Source organism: Canis lupus, chromosome 6 (genome assembly GCF_048164855.1).
Source record: "Canis lupus baileyi chromosome 6, mCanLup2.hap1, whole genome shotgun sequence".
In the NCBI taxonomy this organism is placed as follows: Eukaryota; Metazoa; Chordata; class Mammalia; order Carnivora; family Canidae; genus Canis; species Canis lupus.
The window spans coordinates 8,184,917-8,200,625 of record NC_132843.1 but is presented as its reverse complement, the minus strand read 5'-3'; the positions used below and the strand labels follow the sequence as shown (position 1 = coordinate 8,200,625).

The window sequence follows — 15,709 nt, the reverse complement described above, 5'->3', positions numbered from 1 at the left end:
TCCCCATTGTTCAGAGAGACAATGCTGTTAGCCCCAGGTGAAGGAGCTTTTCTGTTGTGTTTTTAGATTTTTGGTTTTGAGGTTGCTTTGTTACACAGTGATCACATAAACACCATAAAAGAATGTGACATTTGTCAATGAGTAACTTATCAATAGCCCTACAGGTTATGGCACAGATGGGCTAGGGCTTACTCATAGTGACTGACCTACCAGGCTCTAAATTCAGCTGCTACTTTCCTATTTAAGATTGTGCATTGACATGCAAATGAGGGAGCATGTCTTTGTTTTAGATAATTTCTTTTTTTTTTTTTTTAAAGATTTTATTTATTTATTCATGATAGTCACAGAGAGAGAGAGAGAGGCAGAGACACAGGCAGAGGGAGAAGCAGGCTCCATGCACCGGGAGCCCGATGTGGGATTCGATCCCGGGTCTCCAGGATCGCGCCCTGGGCCAAAGGCAGGCGCCAAACCGCTGCGCCACCCAGGGATCCCTGTTTTAGATAATTTCGAGTGCACCCTACTTACTGATGGATGGAAACAAAGTAAGTCATCCACAAACTCTGAGAGCTACTGAAGTGAGGAGTTACCTATAATAGACCTTTTGCAGGGATCCCTGCGTGGCTCAGCGGTTTAGCGCCTGCCTTTGGCCCAGGGCGTGATCCTGGAGTCCTGGGATAGAGTCTCGCGTCGAGCTCCCTGCATGGAGCCTGCTTCTCCCTCTGCCTGTGTCTCTGCCTCTCTCTCTCTTTGTGTGTCTCTCATGAATAAATAAATAAAATCTTTTAAAAAAAAATAGACCTTTTGCAGTTGTGCTGTGATGCCCCTGTGACTGGAGACTCCTGCTGCAATAAGGCTTTTGCACAGGATCCTGTATTGTGTCTCAGCTTGGTGGTACCATGAGCCCAGGGCACCATCCCCAAACATTTGTCTCAATTCTGCCTACATGATCCCTCTACATGCTCATCGGAGACCTGTGGATTTTGTCTTGTAAAGTGAGAATATTTCTACTCCGTTCTTTCCCTGTAACTACTTCCTTAGTACGGAAACTCATCATCATCTTTTTTTGTTTCTCACAAAACTATCTTTTATGGCTTCCTTTCTGAAAATTCTTTTTAATTCTAAGAACTTTTCATTTGACTTTATAATTTTTGCGGATTATCTGAAATAGTGAAAGTTTTCTTTACTCAGTCCTTAAAATAGTAATTTTATTTCTTTTCCCTGTCTTTTTGGACTGACCACAATCACTTATTACACTAAATAATAATTAATGGGGATCATTTGATAAGTTTTTGATTTCCTCATGAATTCTTCCAAGTTTCATTATTAAGAAGAATATTAGTTCTAGGTTTCTGAGTCTTGTAGTTGTTTTTATCAGGACTAGAGATTGAATTATATAAAGTAATTGTTCATCATCTATTAAAATAAGTATATTTTTCTTTGTTAAGCAATTTCTTTAGAAAATTCTGAAGGGAATTTAGAGGGACTCCCAGGTGGCTCAGTGGTTGAGCATCTGCCTTCGGCTCAGGTCCTGATCCCACGGTCCTGGGATCAAGTCCTGCATCAGGCTCCCTCTACTTGTTCTCTGCCTCTCTGTGTGTCTCCCATGAATAAATAAATAAAATCTTACAAAAATAATATTCTGTTTATAAGTCTTTATAATATTGAATTATAATTTTGTTGCTAAAATAAACCCTACTTATTAATATTATTCTTTTATTACATTATGTAATATATTGTACTATTTTCGCATTTTTAACAACTATTAGTGGGATTCTAATAGCGGGGTTAGCCTATATATAATTTCTTTTTGTTGTTACAGAGTTATACTAATCTTGGAATGAATATGTTAAGACTTTGAAACTTTTTTCAGTATTTTGGATCCAGATATTAAACTTTGGTGTAAATATATAATCTATAAACTCCATTATATTTAAGTTTGTATTGTAATATTTTTATGAAACCTCCAAGGTCTGGCATCAGTGTAGACAGTGTTTTGATTACTTTTTCAGTGAATATGGTTTTGTAGTTATATTCCTTTCTATCCTAAATGGTATGAGTTTTGGTAATGTATATTCATTGCAGCAAAACATTCAGTTTATTTAGCATTTTATTTTTTTTTTTATTTTTTTTTTATTTAGCATTTTAAATATATGATGTTTGTGTACACACACATATATAAAAATATACACACTTATTTAGGTGTATAATTTTTAAATTTTCTGTGAGGTAGCTATTTTTCCTCTTTTGTTTCTAATATTTATGTCTTTTATCCCAATTAGAGCTATAATTGCCTATATCAGCAGTATTTTTGGGGAAGTCACTACCTTTAATTAATGAGGTATACCTTTTCTGTTGTATTTATTTAATTTTTATTGATTTTTCATTCATTCTTAGTTCTACTTGTATAATTTTTTCTAGTCTCTTGGATTATAAACATTTATTTTAAATTTTATTTGCATTTAAGGTTAAGAATTAATCTCTGAATAATAGTTTATCTTTTATCATGAATTTTTGGAATTTAATGCTCTTACTGTCTTAAATTTCTTATAACTCTTATAATTTCACATGCGATTTCATTTTTAATCCACAATATTATTGGAATGCCTTTAAATTCACATGTGGATATATTTTGTAATATTGTTGGTTTTATTTCAAAGCTGATGCATATTTGTCAGTGAATGTGACTTACTTATCTCTGAGATATTGAGTATTTACCCAAAGGAGACAAAAATACTAATTCGAAAAGGTATATGCACCCGTGTTTGCAAAATTATTTACAGTAGCCAATATATGGAGGTTACCCAATTGTCCATTATAGATGAATGGATAAAGATGTTGTATACATATATACAGTGGAATGCTACTCAGCCATAAAAAAGAATGAGATCTTGCCATTTGCAACAACATGGGTGGGTCTATAGGATGTGTAACGCTCAGTGAAGTAAGACAGAGAAAAACAACATATGATTTTACTCATATGTGGAATTTTAGAAACAAAACAAATGAACACAATGAAAAGAGACAAAAAACAGATTCTTACATACAGAGAACAAAGTGGCATTGCAGAGGAGAGGTGGGTAGGAGGATGGATGAAATAGATAAAGAGGATGAGGAGTACAGTTATCTGGATAAAGACTGAAAAGTAAATAGAAATGTTGAATCATGGGATCCCTGGGTGGCGCAGCAGTTTGGCGCCTGCCTTTGGCCCAGGGCGCGATCCTGGAGACCCGGGATCGAATCCCACGTCGGGCTCCCGGTGCATGGAGCCTGCCTCTCCCTCTGCCTGTGTCTCTGCCTCTCTCTCTCTCTCTCTCTGTGACTATCATAAATAAATAAAAAATTAAAAAAAAGAAATGTTGAATCAGTATATTGCCACCTGAAATTAATGTAACACTGTATGTTAATTATACTTCAATTTAAAAAATAAACATTTACCTCTGGGGAATTTGGCAAGATGTAGATTTATCAGTTCTGATCTCAGGTACAGAAAGGGAAGAAAGACAACCTTATTATCTGTATTAACTCAAAGCAGCTTTTATACATAAAATTATAACACATAGATTCAAACCTTGAGAAGAAAAGAAGCAGCTAGTCAGGAAGGTCAGAAGCATCTTCTGAGTCAGTGACTTTTTCCTGCAAGTAATGAACGTGGAAAATGTTTGGTATGGTGTTTCTTTCATGTGAAAAAAAAATGTCATACACTCAAAATCTAGTTTTGAGAGAACTCAAGCAGGTAGTGCCAACCTTCTACAGGTTGGAATTTAAAATAATCATCCCCCATATATTTTACTCTCCAATCCCAGTGCTGCATGATTTGGGCAACAGAGCAAGCTCCATTGGCTGGTAAACATTGCCTTTCCCTACTAGTTGAAGCCCCAGCCTCTTGTGTTTAGACACAGGGAAATGGTAGGATCTGTTATGGACAAGCAAAGGAAGTGTGAATTAAATGGGAGTGGCATTAATATTTCCAGTATATTAAAATAACTAGTAAAAATTTAAACAATGCTAGCATTGTTTAATGGGTGAGTGGATGTTTTAAAACTATTAATACCAAGCACCTAACCTTTTCACTCAACCTACTTCAGAACTCAGAGTCCATCTATTAGTAGTTTTCTCCTTCATCATATCCATGCTTTAACACATGAAATGTTCCTTTGTTTTGTTCTGCTTTGTTTTAACTGTTATGAGTGTCTCGACTTCTCTACCTGGCTTTCCAAGCCTTCTAATAATTTGAGTTGACCATCCTGACCAAAATATTTCTCATATTTTTCTAATACCTTGTCTCAACTCCTGGCACACCAGTCTCTCCACAATGCCATGTAGCTGAAATGTGTATACCTCCATTTCAGGCCTAAATGCTTTTGCCAGCCATCTCTGCTTCTGTAAGTCTTCTCCACCATGCTTTGAGTTCCAGCTCAGGTTCATCCACCTCTGGGTGAAACCCTTCCAGGCTGCACCTCTTTCCTCTCCATTACCCTCCAGTAAACATATAGTTGTGTTGTAGAAATTAGCTCTTAGCATTAGGTTGATTGTTTTTTAACATTGTTCCATAAATGTTACTCTATATTCCTCATTATAAATAATAGCCCAAGAGCAGGGATCACAATTTAAACTTCTGCCTCCTCTAAGATAGGCCCAGAATAATTTACATTACAAAGGGCAGGTACACTCCTTCAGTCCAGTAGGTTGGCTAGAGGCCAAGTAAACCAACTCAGCAGATGGACACTTCTCTACTTCACAGCTTACGGAATTGACATTTAGTAAGCTTAAGCATCCCAAACCATCAGTTTCATCCTGTAGATAAATGTCTCTAGGTTTTCAAGAGTTGTCTCCCATAGGTGAGTTATTTCAAAGTTCGAGAAAGCTTTTTTTTTTTTTTTTAAACTTGAGAAGATTACTGAAACGTGGTCCATATCATTTTAAAGATTTTAGTGTATAGGTAATCTTTATTCTGTAGTTTAGTTTTTAGGGCTACCAAAAATCTGATTGACAATGAATTGTATGGCTCTAGACCTTTTCGTGTCTTTTCATTCTTCTACCAATTATAGTAATTGGAAATCTGTGTTTAATAATTGACATGTATTTACTTGATTTTTTACACAATCAGGAGTGTGTCATATCCTTTGAAATAAAATCGGAAAAAGAGAACACAAGGCTCAGAATTTGAGACTCCTTTGTATAATTTGTAACATATGATAAAGGATCTTTCATGAAGCAGATGTTCAGTTATTACTAAATAAATATGAGAATAAAAGAAGCAACATCAGACTCAGGAAAAATGAACAGACATTATATTGAGTAGTACATAAAAGATTTCTGATTGAATAGCAGTTTTTCATCATCACACATTCATAGATAATAACTCCCACATTAACATTAATACTGACAGAAATGGCAGGATTTGTGTATCAATTTTTTACTAATACCCTCCAGACTTGAGCAGTTGACTAGCTTCATGGGGCTTTACAAAGATACTCAACTTCTGGGGCACCTGGGGGGCTCAGTGAGTTAAGCATCTACCTTCTGCTCAGGTCATGATCCCAGGGTCCTGGGTTTGAACCAGCGGGGAGTCTGCTTTGCCATCTGCCCCTCCCCCCACTCATGCATGGTGTGTCTCTGTCTCTCTCTATCTCTATCTCTATCTCTATCTTTGTCTCCCTCAAATAAATAAAATCTTTTTTTAAAAAAAGAAAAGACATTCAACTTCTTATAATATTGGAGGGGAGGACAGTGCTTTGGCAGTATCTTGGTAAAGAAAGTAACAAATTAGAAACTGAACTAGAAAACATTTTAAAGTTTTTGGTAGTCATGATCACTCTGTATTTTGTCATGGAGGAGTCAATATGTTAATTTTAAAAAATAGCCAACCCTCATACTGTGCTCAGTGTGTATCAGATATTGCTTATTGTGATTTAAACAGGATAAGCCATTTAAAATTCCTAATACCTCTTCATATGTTCTATTATCATCATCATTTTACAGATTAGGAGATTAAACAATAGCAAACTCGAGTGACTTGCTCAAAGTCACACAGTAAGAACCTGGACTAGAATCCCAGCAGTCTTGCCCCACAGTCCTTTCCATTAGCCATCTAGCTATGTCATCACCTGGGATTTAAGACCAACACGTGTGCCCACCACATCAAGAATAACACTGTAATTGTCAAACCATGTGACATCAAGCATTTAATTTTTACGTTTGAGGAGGGGTATGAGCAGCAAATTCTCAAGAGCTAAGAAGACACAGTTGCCTTGACATAAGTTCTCCATTGAGAAACTTGTGTGAGCTATACAGGTTTGGACTGAACACAGGAACAGAAAATCAGGTGCAGGCCCAGTATGAAATCAAGAATGGCTTTGTGTGAAAAGAACTTTTGTAACCTGCAGAATATAAATCAGATTGAAATGTGGGGTGGCCTGTATTTATGTGGTAAAATGTCTTGTGTTCATCTTCCCTTGTTTCACAGTCTATACTTGAGACTATTCCAGCTCTACCAGTTCATTCCAATGGATCTCCAGACCCTGGACAGTCAGTTCAGAATGCAGTGAGTGGTGAGTGACACATCCTTCTATATTGAACTTACACTGTATCTTCTTGCGTTTGTTCTAGCACTCAGTAAAGTTAACAGTGATTTTGTTAAGGCAAAATGTGTGGTTTTTTTTTCCTATTTTGATTTTATCACTCCAGCACTCACTCCCTGCCAGCTCCAAACACCCCATTCTATCGCACCAGACAAAATTAATTGAGCCAAATTGGAAGCAGAATCTTTTTCTCCTTCACTGCCATCACATCATTTAGAAACTACTCACTTGGGGAGTGTCTTTGATTTAAGGTCTTTTTCACAAGTAATCTGGATCTGCTTAATAGTTGCAAATGGACCAGAAGTAGGACACTTCCAAAACTCTCTGCTAATGCTCAAGTGTATACAGCACCACAGCAGCTCTTAGTGTGTGTACAAGGCTACAGGGTTAGCTTTTAACTGGGCCTCTTTCACTTGAGTGTTGGGTGTGCTACATGGGCTCAGTATGGAACCCGAAATCCTCCTTATAGGAACTAGGCTCTTACAAGGCCCTACTTTGGTGATTCTCTGAGCTTTTTCCTAAGTATGTGCCACTTCTCATTTACAACATAACTTCATGCTTTCAGCATTAGCTTCAAAATCCAAATAAGCTGGGGTGATGAAAATGTTCTGATGTTTGTTACTCAGTTCAAATCATGCCACTAAAAGATAAATGTCTACTTGGAGTGGTTTATTGGTTTGGAACACTGTAATAATTGCACTCTGAAGAATCTGTCTATAGAGCCTTCAGAAGTTATTATTGAACACCTGGGTGGCTCAGTTGGTTGGGTATCTGACTTGATTTCAGCTCTGGTCATGATCTGGGGATTGTGGGGTTGAACCCCTACACTGGGTTCTGCATTCAGCAGGGAGTCTGCTTCCCTCCCTTCCTCTCCCTATGCCCCTTCCCCACTCAATGCACTCATGTGCTTCTACACTCTCTCTCTCTCTCTCAAATAAATCTTTACAAAAAAAAAAAAAAACAGAGATAAGTAGAGTATTTTTAACAATCGGTTTTCTTCTTTAAATGCAAACCTCTGGGACGCCAGAGTGGCTTAGCGGTTGAGCATCTGCCTAGGGCTCAGGGCATCATCCTGGGCCCAGACCAAGTCCCACATAGGGCTCCTTGCGAGGAGCCTGCTTCTCCCTCCTCTGTGTCTCTGTCTCTCTGTGTGTGTCTCTCATGAATAAATAAATAAAATAAAATATTTTAAAAAATAAATAAATGCAAACCTCTGTATGATGAGTGAAAATCAAAACTCCCCCTTGGCCATCTCTTGTTTTTATTGCATCCATTTATTGTATTTTTGATTAGTATCTGTTAAAATTTTAAAATCTATTGATTTGCAAATTTCTCCACTTAATGTTTAATGTAAGATTAATTAGGTATTCTATTATTTCTTTTTGCTGTTCTTTTTTTAGTATTTGGTTTTCCTTTTTTTTTCTTTTTCAAAAAATTTTTATATAATAAATTTATTTTTTATTGGTGTTCAATTTGCCAACTTACAGAATAACACCCAGTGCTCATCCCGTCAAGTGCCCCCCCCCAGTGCCCATCACCCATTAACCCCCACCCCCAGCCCTCCTCCCCTTCCACCACCCCTAGTTCGTTTCCCAGAGTTAGGAGTCTTTATCTTCTGTCTCCCTTTCTGATATTTCCCACACCCTTCTCCCTTCCCTTATATTCCCTTTCACTATTATTTATATTCCCCAAATGAATGAGAACATATAATGTTTGTGCTTCTCCGATTGACTTACTTCACTCAGCATAATACCCTCCAGTTCCATCCACGTTGAAACAAATGGTGGGTATTTGTCATTTCTAATGGCTGAGTAATATCCCATTGTATACATAAACCACATCTTCTTTATCCATTCATCTTTCGATGGACACCGAGGCTCCTACCACAGTTTGGCTATTGTGGACATTGCTGCTAGAAACATCGGGGTGCAGGTGCCCTGGCGTTTCACTGCATCTGTATCTTTGAGGTAAATCCCCAGCAGTGCAATTGCTGGGTCGTAGGGCAGATCTATTTTTAACTCTTTGAGGAACCTCCACACAGTTTTCCAGAGTGGCTGCACCATTTCACATTACCACCAACAGTGTGAGAGGGTTCCCCACATCCTCTCCAACATTTGTGGTTTCCTGCCTTGTTAATTTTCCCCATTCTCATTGGTGTGAGGTGGTATCTCATTGTGGTTTTGATTTGTATTTTCCTGATGGCAAGTGATGCAGAGCATGTTCTCATGTGTTTGTTGGCCATGTCTATGTCTTCCTCTGTGAGATTTCTGTTCATGTCTTTTGCCCATTTCATGATTGGATTCTTTGTTTCTTTGCTGTTGAGTTTAAGAAGTTCTTTATAGATCTTGGAAACTAGCCCTTTATCTGATATGTCATTTGCAAATATCTTCTCCCATTCTGTAGGTTGTCTTTGAGTTTTGTTGACTGTATCCTTTGCTGTGCAAAAGCTTCTTATCTTGATGAAGTCCCAATAGTTCATTTTTGCTTTTGTTTCTTTTGCCTTCGTGGATGTATCTTGCAAGAAGTTACTGTGGCCGAGTTCAAAAAGGGTGTTGCCTGTGTTCTCCTCTAGGATTTTGATGGAATCTGGTCTCACATTTAGATCTTTCATCCATTTTGAGTTTATCTTTGTGTATGGTGCAAGAGAGGGTCTAATTTCATTCTTCTGCATGTGGATGTCCAATTTTCCCAGCACCATTTATTGAAGAGACTGTCTTTCTTCCAGTGGATAGTCTTTCCTCCTTTATCGAATATTAGTTGACCATAAAGTTGAGGGTCCACTTCTGGGTTCTCTATTCTGTTCCATTGATCTATGCGTCTGTTTTTGTGCCAGTACCACACTGTCTTGATGACCACAGCTTTGTAGTACAACCTGAAATCTGGCATTGTGATGCCCCCAGCTATGGTTTTCTATTTTAATATTCCCCTGGCTATTCGGGGTCTTTTCTGATTCCACACAAATCTTAAAATAATTTGTTCTAACTCTCTGAAGAAAGTCCATGGTATTTTGATAGGGATTGCATTAAACGTGTAAATTGCCCTGGGTAACATTGACATTTTCACAATATTAATTCTGCCAATCCATGAGCATGGAATATTTTTCCATCTCTTTGTGTCTTCCTCAATTTCTTTCAGAAGTGTTCTGTAGTTTTTAGGGTATAGATCCTTTACCTCTTTGGTTAGGTTTATTCCTAGGTATCATTGTTAGTGTATAGAAATGCCACTGACTTCTGGGCATTGATTTTGTATCCTGCCACACTGCTGAATTTCTGTATGAGTTCTAGCAATCTTGGGGTGGAGGCTTTTGGGTTTTCTATGTAGAGTATCATGTCATCGGTAAAGAGGGAGAGTTTGACTTCTTCTTTGCCAATTTGAATGCCTTTAATGTCTTTTTGTTGTCTCATTGCTGAGGCTAGGACTTCTAGTACTATGTTGAATGGCAGTGGTGAGAGTGGACATCCCTGTCTTGTTCCTGATCTTAGGGGAAAGGCTCCAAGTGCTTCCCCATTGAGAATTATATTTGCTGTGGGCTTTTCATAGATGGCTTTAAAGATGTTGAGGAATGGGGATCCCTGGGTGGCGCAGCAGTTTAGCGCCTGCCTTTGGCCCAGGGCGCGATCCTGGAGACCCGGGATCGAATCCCATGTCGGGCTTCCTGTGCATGGAGCCTGCTTTTCCCTCTGCCTATGTCTCTGCCTCTCTCTCTCTCTCTCTCTCTCTGTGACTATCATAAATAAATAAAAATTTTAAAAAACTTTAAAAAGAAAGATGTTGAGGAATGTTCCCTCTATCCCTACACTCTGAAGAGTTTTGATCAGGAATGGATGCTGTATTTTGTCAAATGCTTTCTCTGCATCTATTGAGAGGATCATATGGTTCTTGGTTTTTCTCTTGCTGATATGATGAATCACATTGATTGTTTTATGGGTGTTGAACCAGCCTTGTGTCCTGGGAATAAATCCTACTTGGTCATGGTGAATAATTTTCTTAATGTACTATTGGATCCTATTGGCTGGTATCTTGTTGAGAATTTTTGCATCTATGTTCATCAGGGATATTGGTCTGTAATATACAGACCAATATGTATGGTGGGGTCTTTATCTGGTTTTGGAATAAAGGTGATGCTGGCCTCATAGAATGAATTTGGAAGTACTCCATCTCCTTCTATCTTTCCAAACAGGTTTAGTAGAATAGGTATGATTTCTTCTTTAAACGTTTGATAGAATTCCCCAGGGAAGCCATCTGGCCCTGGACTTTTGTGTCTTGGGAGGTTTTTGATGACTGCTTCAATTTCCTCCCTGGTTATTGGCCTATTCAGGTTTTCTATTTCTTCCTGTTCCAGTTTTGGTAGTTTGTGGCTTTCCAGGAATGCGTCCATTTCTTCCAGATTGCCTAATTTATTGGCGTATAGCTGTTCATAATATGTTTTTAAAATCGTTTGTATTTCCTTGGTGTTGGTAGTGATCTCTCTTTTCTCATTCATGATTTTATTAATTTGAGTCTTCTCTCTCTTCTTTTTAATAAGGCTGGCTAGTGGTTTTTCTATCTTATTAATTCTTTCAAAGAACCAACTCCTGGTTCTGTTGATCTGTTCCACAGTTCTTCTGGTCTCGATTTCATTGAGTTCTGCTCGAATCTTTATTAACTCTCTTATTCTGCTGGGTGTAGGATCTACTTGCTGTTTTTTCTCTAGCTCCTTTATGTGTAAGGTTAGCTTTTGTATTTGAGTTCTTTCCAGTTTTTGGATGGATCCTTGTATTGCAATGTATTTCCCCCTTAGGACTGCTTTTGCTGCATCCCAAGGTTTTTGAACAGTTGTATCTTCATTACCATTAGTTTCCATGAATCTTTTAATTATTCCTTAATTTCCTGGTTGACCCTTCCATCTTTTAGCGGATGGTCCTTAACCTCCACGTGTTTGAGGTCCTTCCAAACTTCTTGTTGTGATTTAGTTCTAATATCAAGGCATTATTGTCTGAGAATATGCAGGGGATGATCCCAATCTTTTGGTATCGGTTCAGACCCGATTTGTGACCCAGTATGTGGTCTATTCTGGAGAAAGTTCCATGTGCACTTGAGAAGAATGTGTATTCAGTTGAGTTTGGATGTAAAGTTCTGTAGATATCTGTGAAATCCATCTGGTCCAGTGTATCATTTAAAGCTCTCGTTTCTTTGGAGATGTTGTGTTTAGAAGACCTATCGAGGGTAGAAAGAGCTAGATTGAAGTCACCAAGTATAAGTGTATTATTATCTAAGTATGTCATAACTTTGGTTATTAATTGATCGATATATTTGGCAGCTCCCACATTTGGGGCATATATATTGAGGATTGTTAAGTCCTCTTGTTGGATAGATCCTTTAAGCATGATATAGTGTCCCTCTTCATCTCTCACTACAGTCTTCGGGGTAAATTTTAGTTTATCTGATATGAGGATGGCTACCCCTGCTTTCTTTTGAGGACCATCTGAATGGTAAATGGTTCTCCAACCTTTTATTTTCAGGCTGTAGGTGTCCTTCTGTCTAAAATGAGTCTCTTGTAGACAGCAAATAGATGGGTCCTGCTTTTTTATCCAGTCTGAAACCCTGTGCCTTTTGATGGGGTCATTAAGCCCGTTCACGTTCAGAGTTACTATTGAAAGGTATGAGTTTAGTGTCATCATGATATCTATTCAGTCCTTGTTTTTGTGGATTGTTCCACTGGACTTCTTAAAGGGGAATTTTAAGAGTCCCCCTTAAAATTTTTTGCAGAGCTGGTTTGGAGGTCACATATTCTTTCAGTTCCTGCCTGTCTTGGAAGCTCTTTATCTCTCCTTCCATTTTGAATGAGAGCCTTGCTGGATAAAGTATTCTTGGTTGCATGTTCTTCTCATTTAGGACCCTGAATATATCCTGCCAGCCCTTTCTGGCCTGACAGGTCTCTGTGGAGAGGTCTGTTATTACCCTAATACTCCTCCCCATAAAAGTCAGGGATTTCTTGTCTCTTGCTGCTTTAAAGATCTTCTCTTCATCTTTGGAATTTGCAAGCTTAACTATTAAATGTCAAGGTGTTGAACGGTTTTTATTGATTTTAGAGGGGGATGTCTCTATTTCCTGGATCTGAATGCCTGTTTCCCTTCCCAGATTAGGAAAGTTTTCAGCTATGATTTGTTCAAATACATTTTCTGGCCCTCTGTCCCTTTCGGTGCCCTCGGGAACCCCAATTAAACGTAGGTTTTTCTTCCTCAGGCTGTCGTTTATTTCCCTTAATCTATCTTCATGGTCTTTTAATTGTTTGTCTCTTTTTTCCTCAGTTTCCCTCTTTGCCATCAACTTGTCTTCTATGTCACTCACTCGTTCTTCCACCTCATTAACCCTCATCGTTAGGACTTCTAGTTTGGATTGCATCCCATTCAATTGATTTTTAATTTCTGCCTGATTGGATCTAAATTCTGCAGTCATGAAGTCTCTTGAGTCCTTTATGCTTTTTTCTAGAGTCACCAGTAGCTGTATAATAGTGCTTCTGAATTGGCTTTCTGACATTGAATTGTAATCCAGATTTTGTAGCTCTGTGGGAGAGAGGACTGTTTCTGATTCTTTCTTTTGAGGTGAGGTTTTCCTTCTAGTCATTTTGCTCAGTGCAGAGTGGCCAAAAACAAGTTGTATTGGGAAAAGGAGAAAAAGAGAGGAGAGAAAAAAGGAAAGAAAAGAGAAAAAGAAAAAAGAGAAGAAAAAGAAAGAAAGGGGGGAAAAGGGTGGGGGAAGCAAACAGAAATCAAAAAGAAAAAAAAAAAAACCACGGGGGAGTATCTTCTGATTCTGTATACTTTAAGTCCGTTGACTTCCCCTGGAACTTGTCCGTCTAGTTGGTCTTCTGGGGGAGGGGCCTGTTGTGCTGATTTTCAGGTGTTAGCACTTGGGGGAGCTGCTGTGCCCCTGCCTGGTGCAGGGCTCAGTGGGGGTTGTTTACCCCGTGAGGCCCCAGGAGGAACAGCCGCAGTGGCGGGGCCAGCTCTGGAGCCCTGGAGTCAGCTCCCGCAGTACCTCCGGAGCTCTCCTCTGCAGGGCCTGGAGGCTCCGGGCGGGGCCGCTGATCTGCTCAGCTCGGGGCAGGAGCGTCCTCGCTGTCCTTGGTCCTCCTGGCCTCTGCCTGTCCCGGGGGGAGGCCGGATCCTGGGCTGTGTCCCGGCGCCCTGTGCTCCGGAGCCTGCACTGTTGGATTCACGCTCGCGGTGGCACAGCCCCCTTCGTGCGGAGCCTCAGCCCGAGCCCCCCCGAGCTCCTCCCGCTCCGCATCCCCCTCCGCGGAGCCGCCGCCCGAGCCCCTCCGAGCTGCTCCGGGTCCAGCTGTGTGCGCTGCAGCCCTTAGGGAGCTCGGCGCACTCTCCCGGGGCGCAGGTGTCCGTTAGTGTCCCCGGGAGCCCGAGGGCATCCCCGCCCTCCTGGGTCCTGCTCTAACTCCCTGCAAGCCCCTTTCCGCCCGGGAAGATTGGTGCAGCTCGTGCTTCTCTGGTCCGGTGCTTTCCTGTCCTGGGGACACTCGCCCTGGCCTTAGCCCGGCTCCTCACGGGGCCCCTCCCCCTTGGATGCCTTTTGTTTCTTTAATTCTCTTTCCCCTGTCTTCCTACCTTGATAGAAGCACAAACTCTTCTCTCAGTAGCATTCCAGCTGTTCTCTCTTTAAATCTCAGGCTGAATTCATAGATTTTCAGGATGATTTGAAGGTTATCTAGGTAATTTGGTGGGGACAGGTAATTTGGGGACCCTACCCATCTTGCCCCTCCTCCCAGTATTTGGTTTTCCTTTAGATGAGTTCTCTTTTTTTGTAGTCAAGTTTTTGTTTTGTTTTGTTTTTTTAAACGCATATGAAAAGTTTTTCCAAGTAATGAGAAATGGTGGCAAACCAAATCTTAGTCAGAAATCAGAGTTTAGGATTACTCAAATGATTTCTGGATTCATTTGTTTTTGATCAAGGAATCTTAATTTCAAACTACCTCATGGAGAACATTGATGTGGGACATTTCTTGTCACCCATTTGGCTCTTTATTAATGAATATCATGCTAGGTCAGGTAACCAAATCAAATCATAAGAATTTGGATCAATTTACCTGAACAAACCTAACACTGAAGTCCAGATTTAATTCGAATGCATCCTAAGAGACAAACATCCCACAGTTTGGGAGAAAAAACAAGAGAAGTGATTTTAGGCAGGAATTCTGGGGGAGTTTTTTGCTCCTTCTCCCTCTGCCTTAAGCTTCTACTTCCCTAGGAACAGGGACATTGGGTTTAGGTGGACTTAACTGTAATATCATAAGAACATATAGAAGAAATACATCATTTGTGGGCTTTCCTCGAGTAATCCTCATTGCCTTTCATGAGAAAAAAATCTAAGATTAAAGATATCAGATGAAATAGAAAGTTTGTTTGGATAGTTATTATAGAAATTCATTCATACGGAAGTCCAGTGACCTCACATTATTGCTTAACTGAAATTGCCTGGGTGAGTCCAATGCTATTCCTTGGATGTAAACATTCTAACATGCTTATACTTTGTGCTTATTTTATAGTACATGATGTTGATTTGGCATATAAAATATTATATATCCTTTTTTTTAGATGACAATTATCTGGAAAAAAACATTGTACCAGAAACTGAAGAGCTGTCCTTTGAAGTATCTTATTCAGAAATGGTTACAGAAGTTCCAAAAAGAAATAAATTTAAGAAGTCAGATTTTAAGAAAGAAGACTACGCTTTAACTGTACGTAAAACTTTTCATGATTATCCCAATAACTTCCTCTGACTTTTCTGTGGGACAAACTAGGATTTTTTTTTAATATGTATGTGTGGAGGAAGAGGGCAGGCATCAGTGTTGCATAACACCAGGGCATCATGGTTGTGCATTGCACAACCTACCTAGCTGTACCTGGCAGGACTGAGTTGAGGAAGAGTTCTAAAGGTATATACTTTAATACTGTTTTACAGAGGAAACAGGATTTCCTGAATGTGTGCTTTCATGTGCTTTATATCCTTACTTATAGGTTAATGCAGATTCTAACTATATACTAGCTTATGCCTCTAGAAGTCACATATCAGAGGGGCTACTGCAAAAAGTCACAGTCATTAAAATAAGAAGTGAGTACTTGCAGGACAGG

At 39.4% G+C, this 15,709-nt stretch overlaps 1 protein-coding gene across 23 annotated transcripts in view; it reads left to right on the top strand.

The window, feature by feature from the left end:
- Positions 1–15,709, top strand: part of ARHGAP28 (Rho GTPase activating protein 28) — a 257,348-nt gene that overhangs the window by 194,486 nt on the left and 47,153 nt on the right. For all 23 annotated transcript variants that reach the window (XM_072828781.1, XM_072828774.1, XM_072828779.1 and 20 more), the window contains 2 exons: positions 6,467–6,551; positions 15,173–15,315. In XM_072828781.1, the coding sequence (XP_072684882.1) occupies positions 6,467–6,551; positions 15,173–15,315 (228 nt within the window). The remainder of the gene's footprint in view (positions 1–6,466; positions 6,552–15,172; positions 15,316–15,709) is intronic.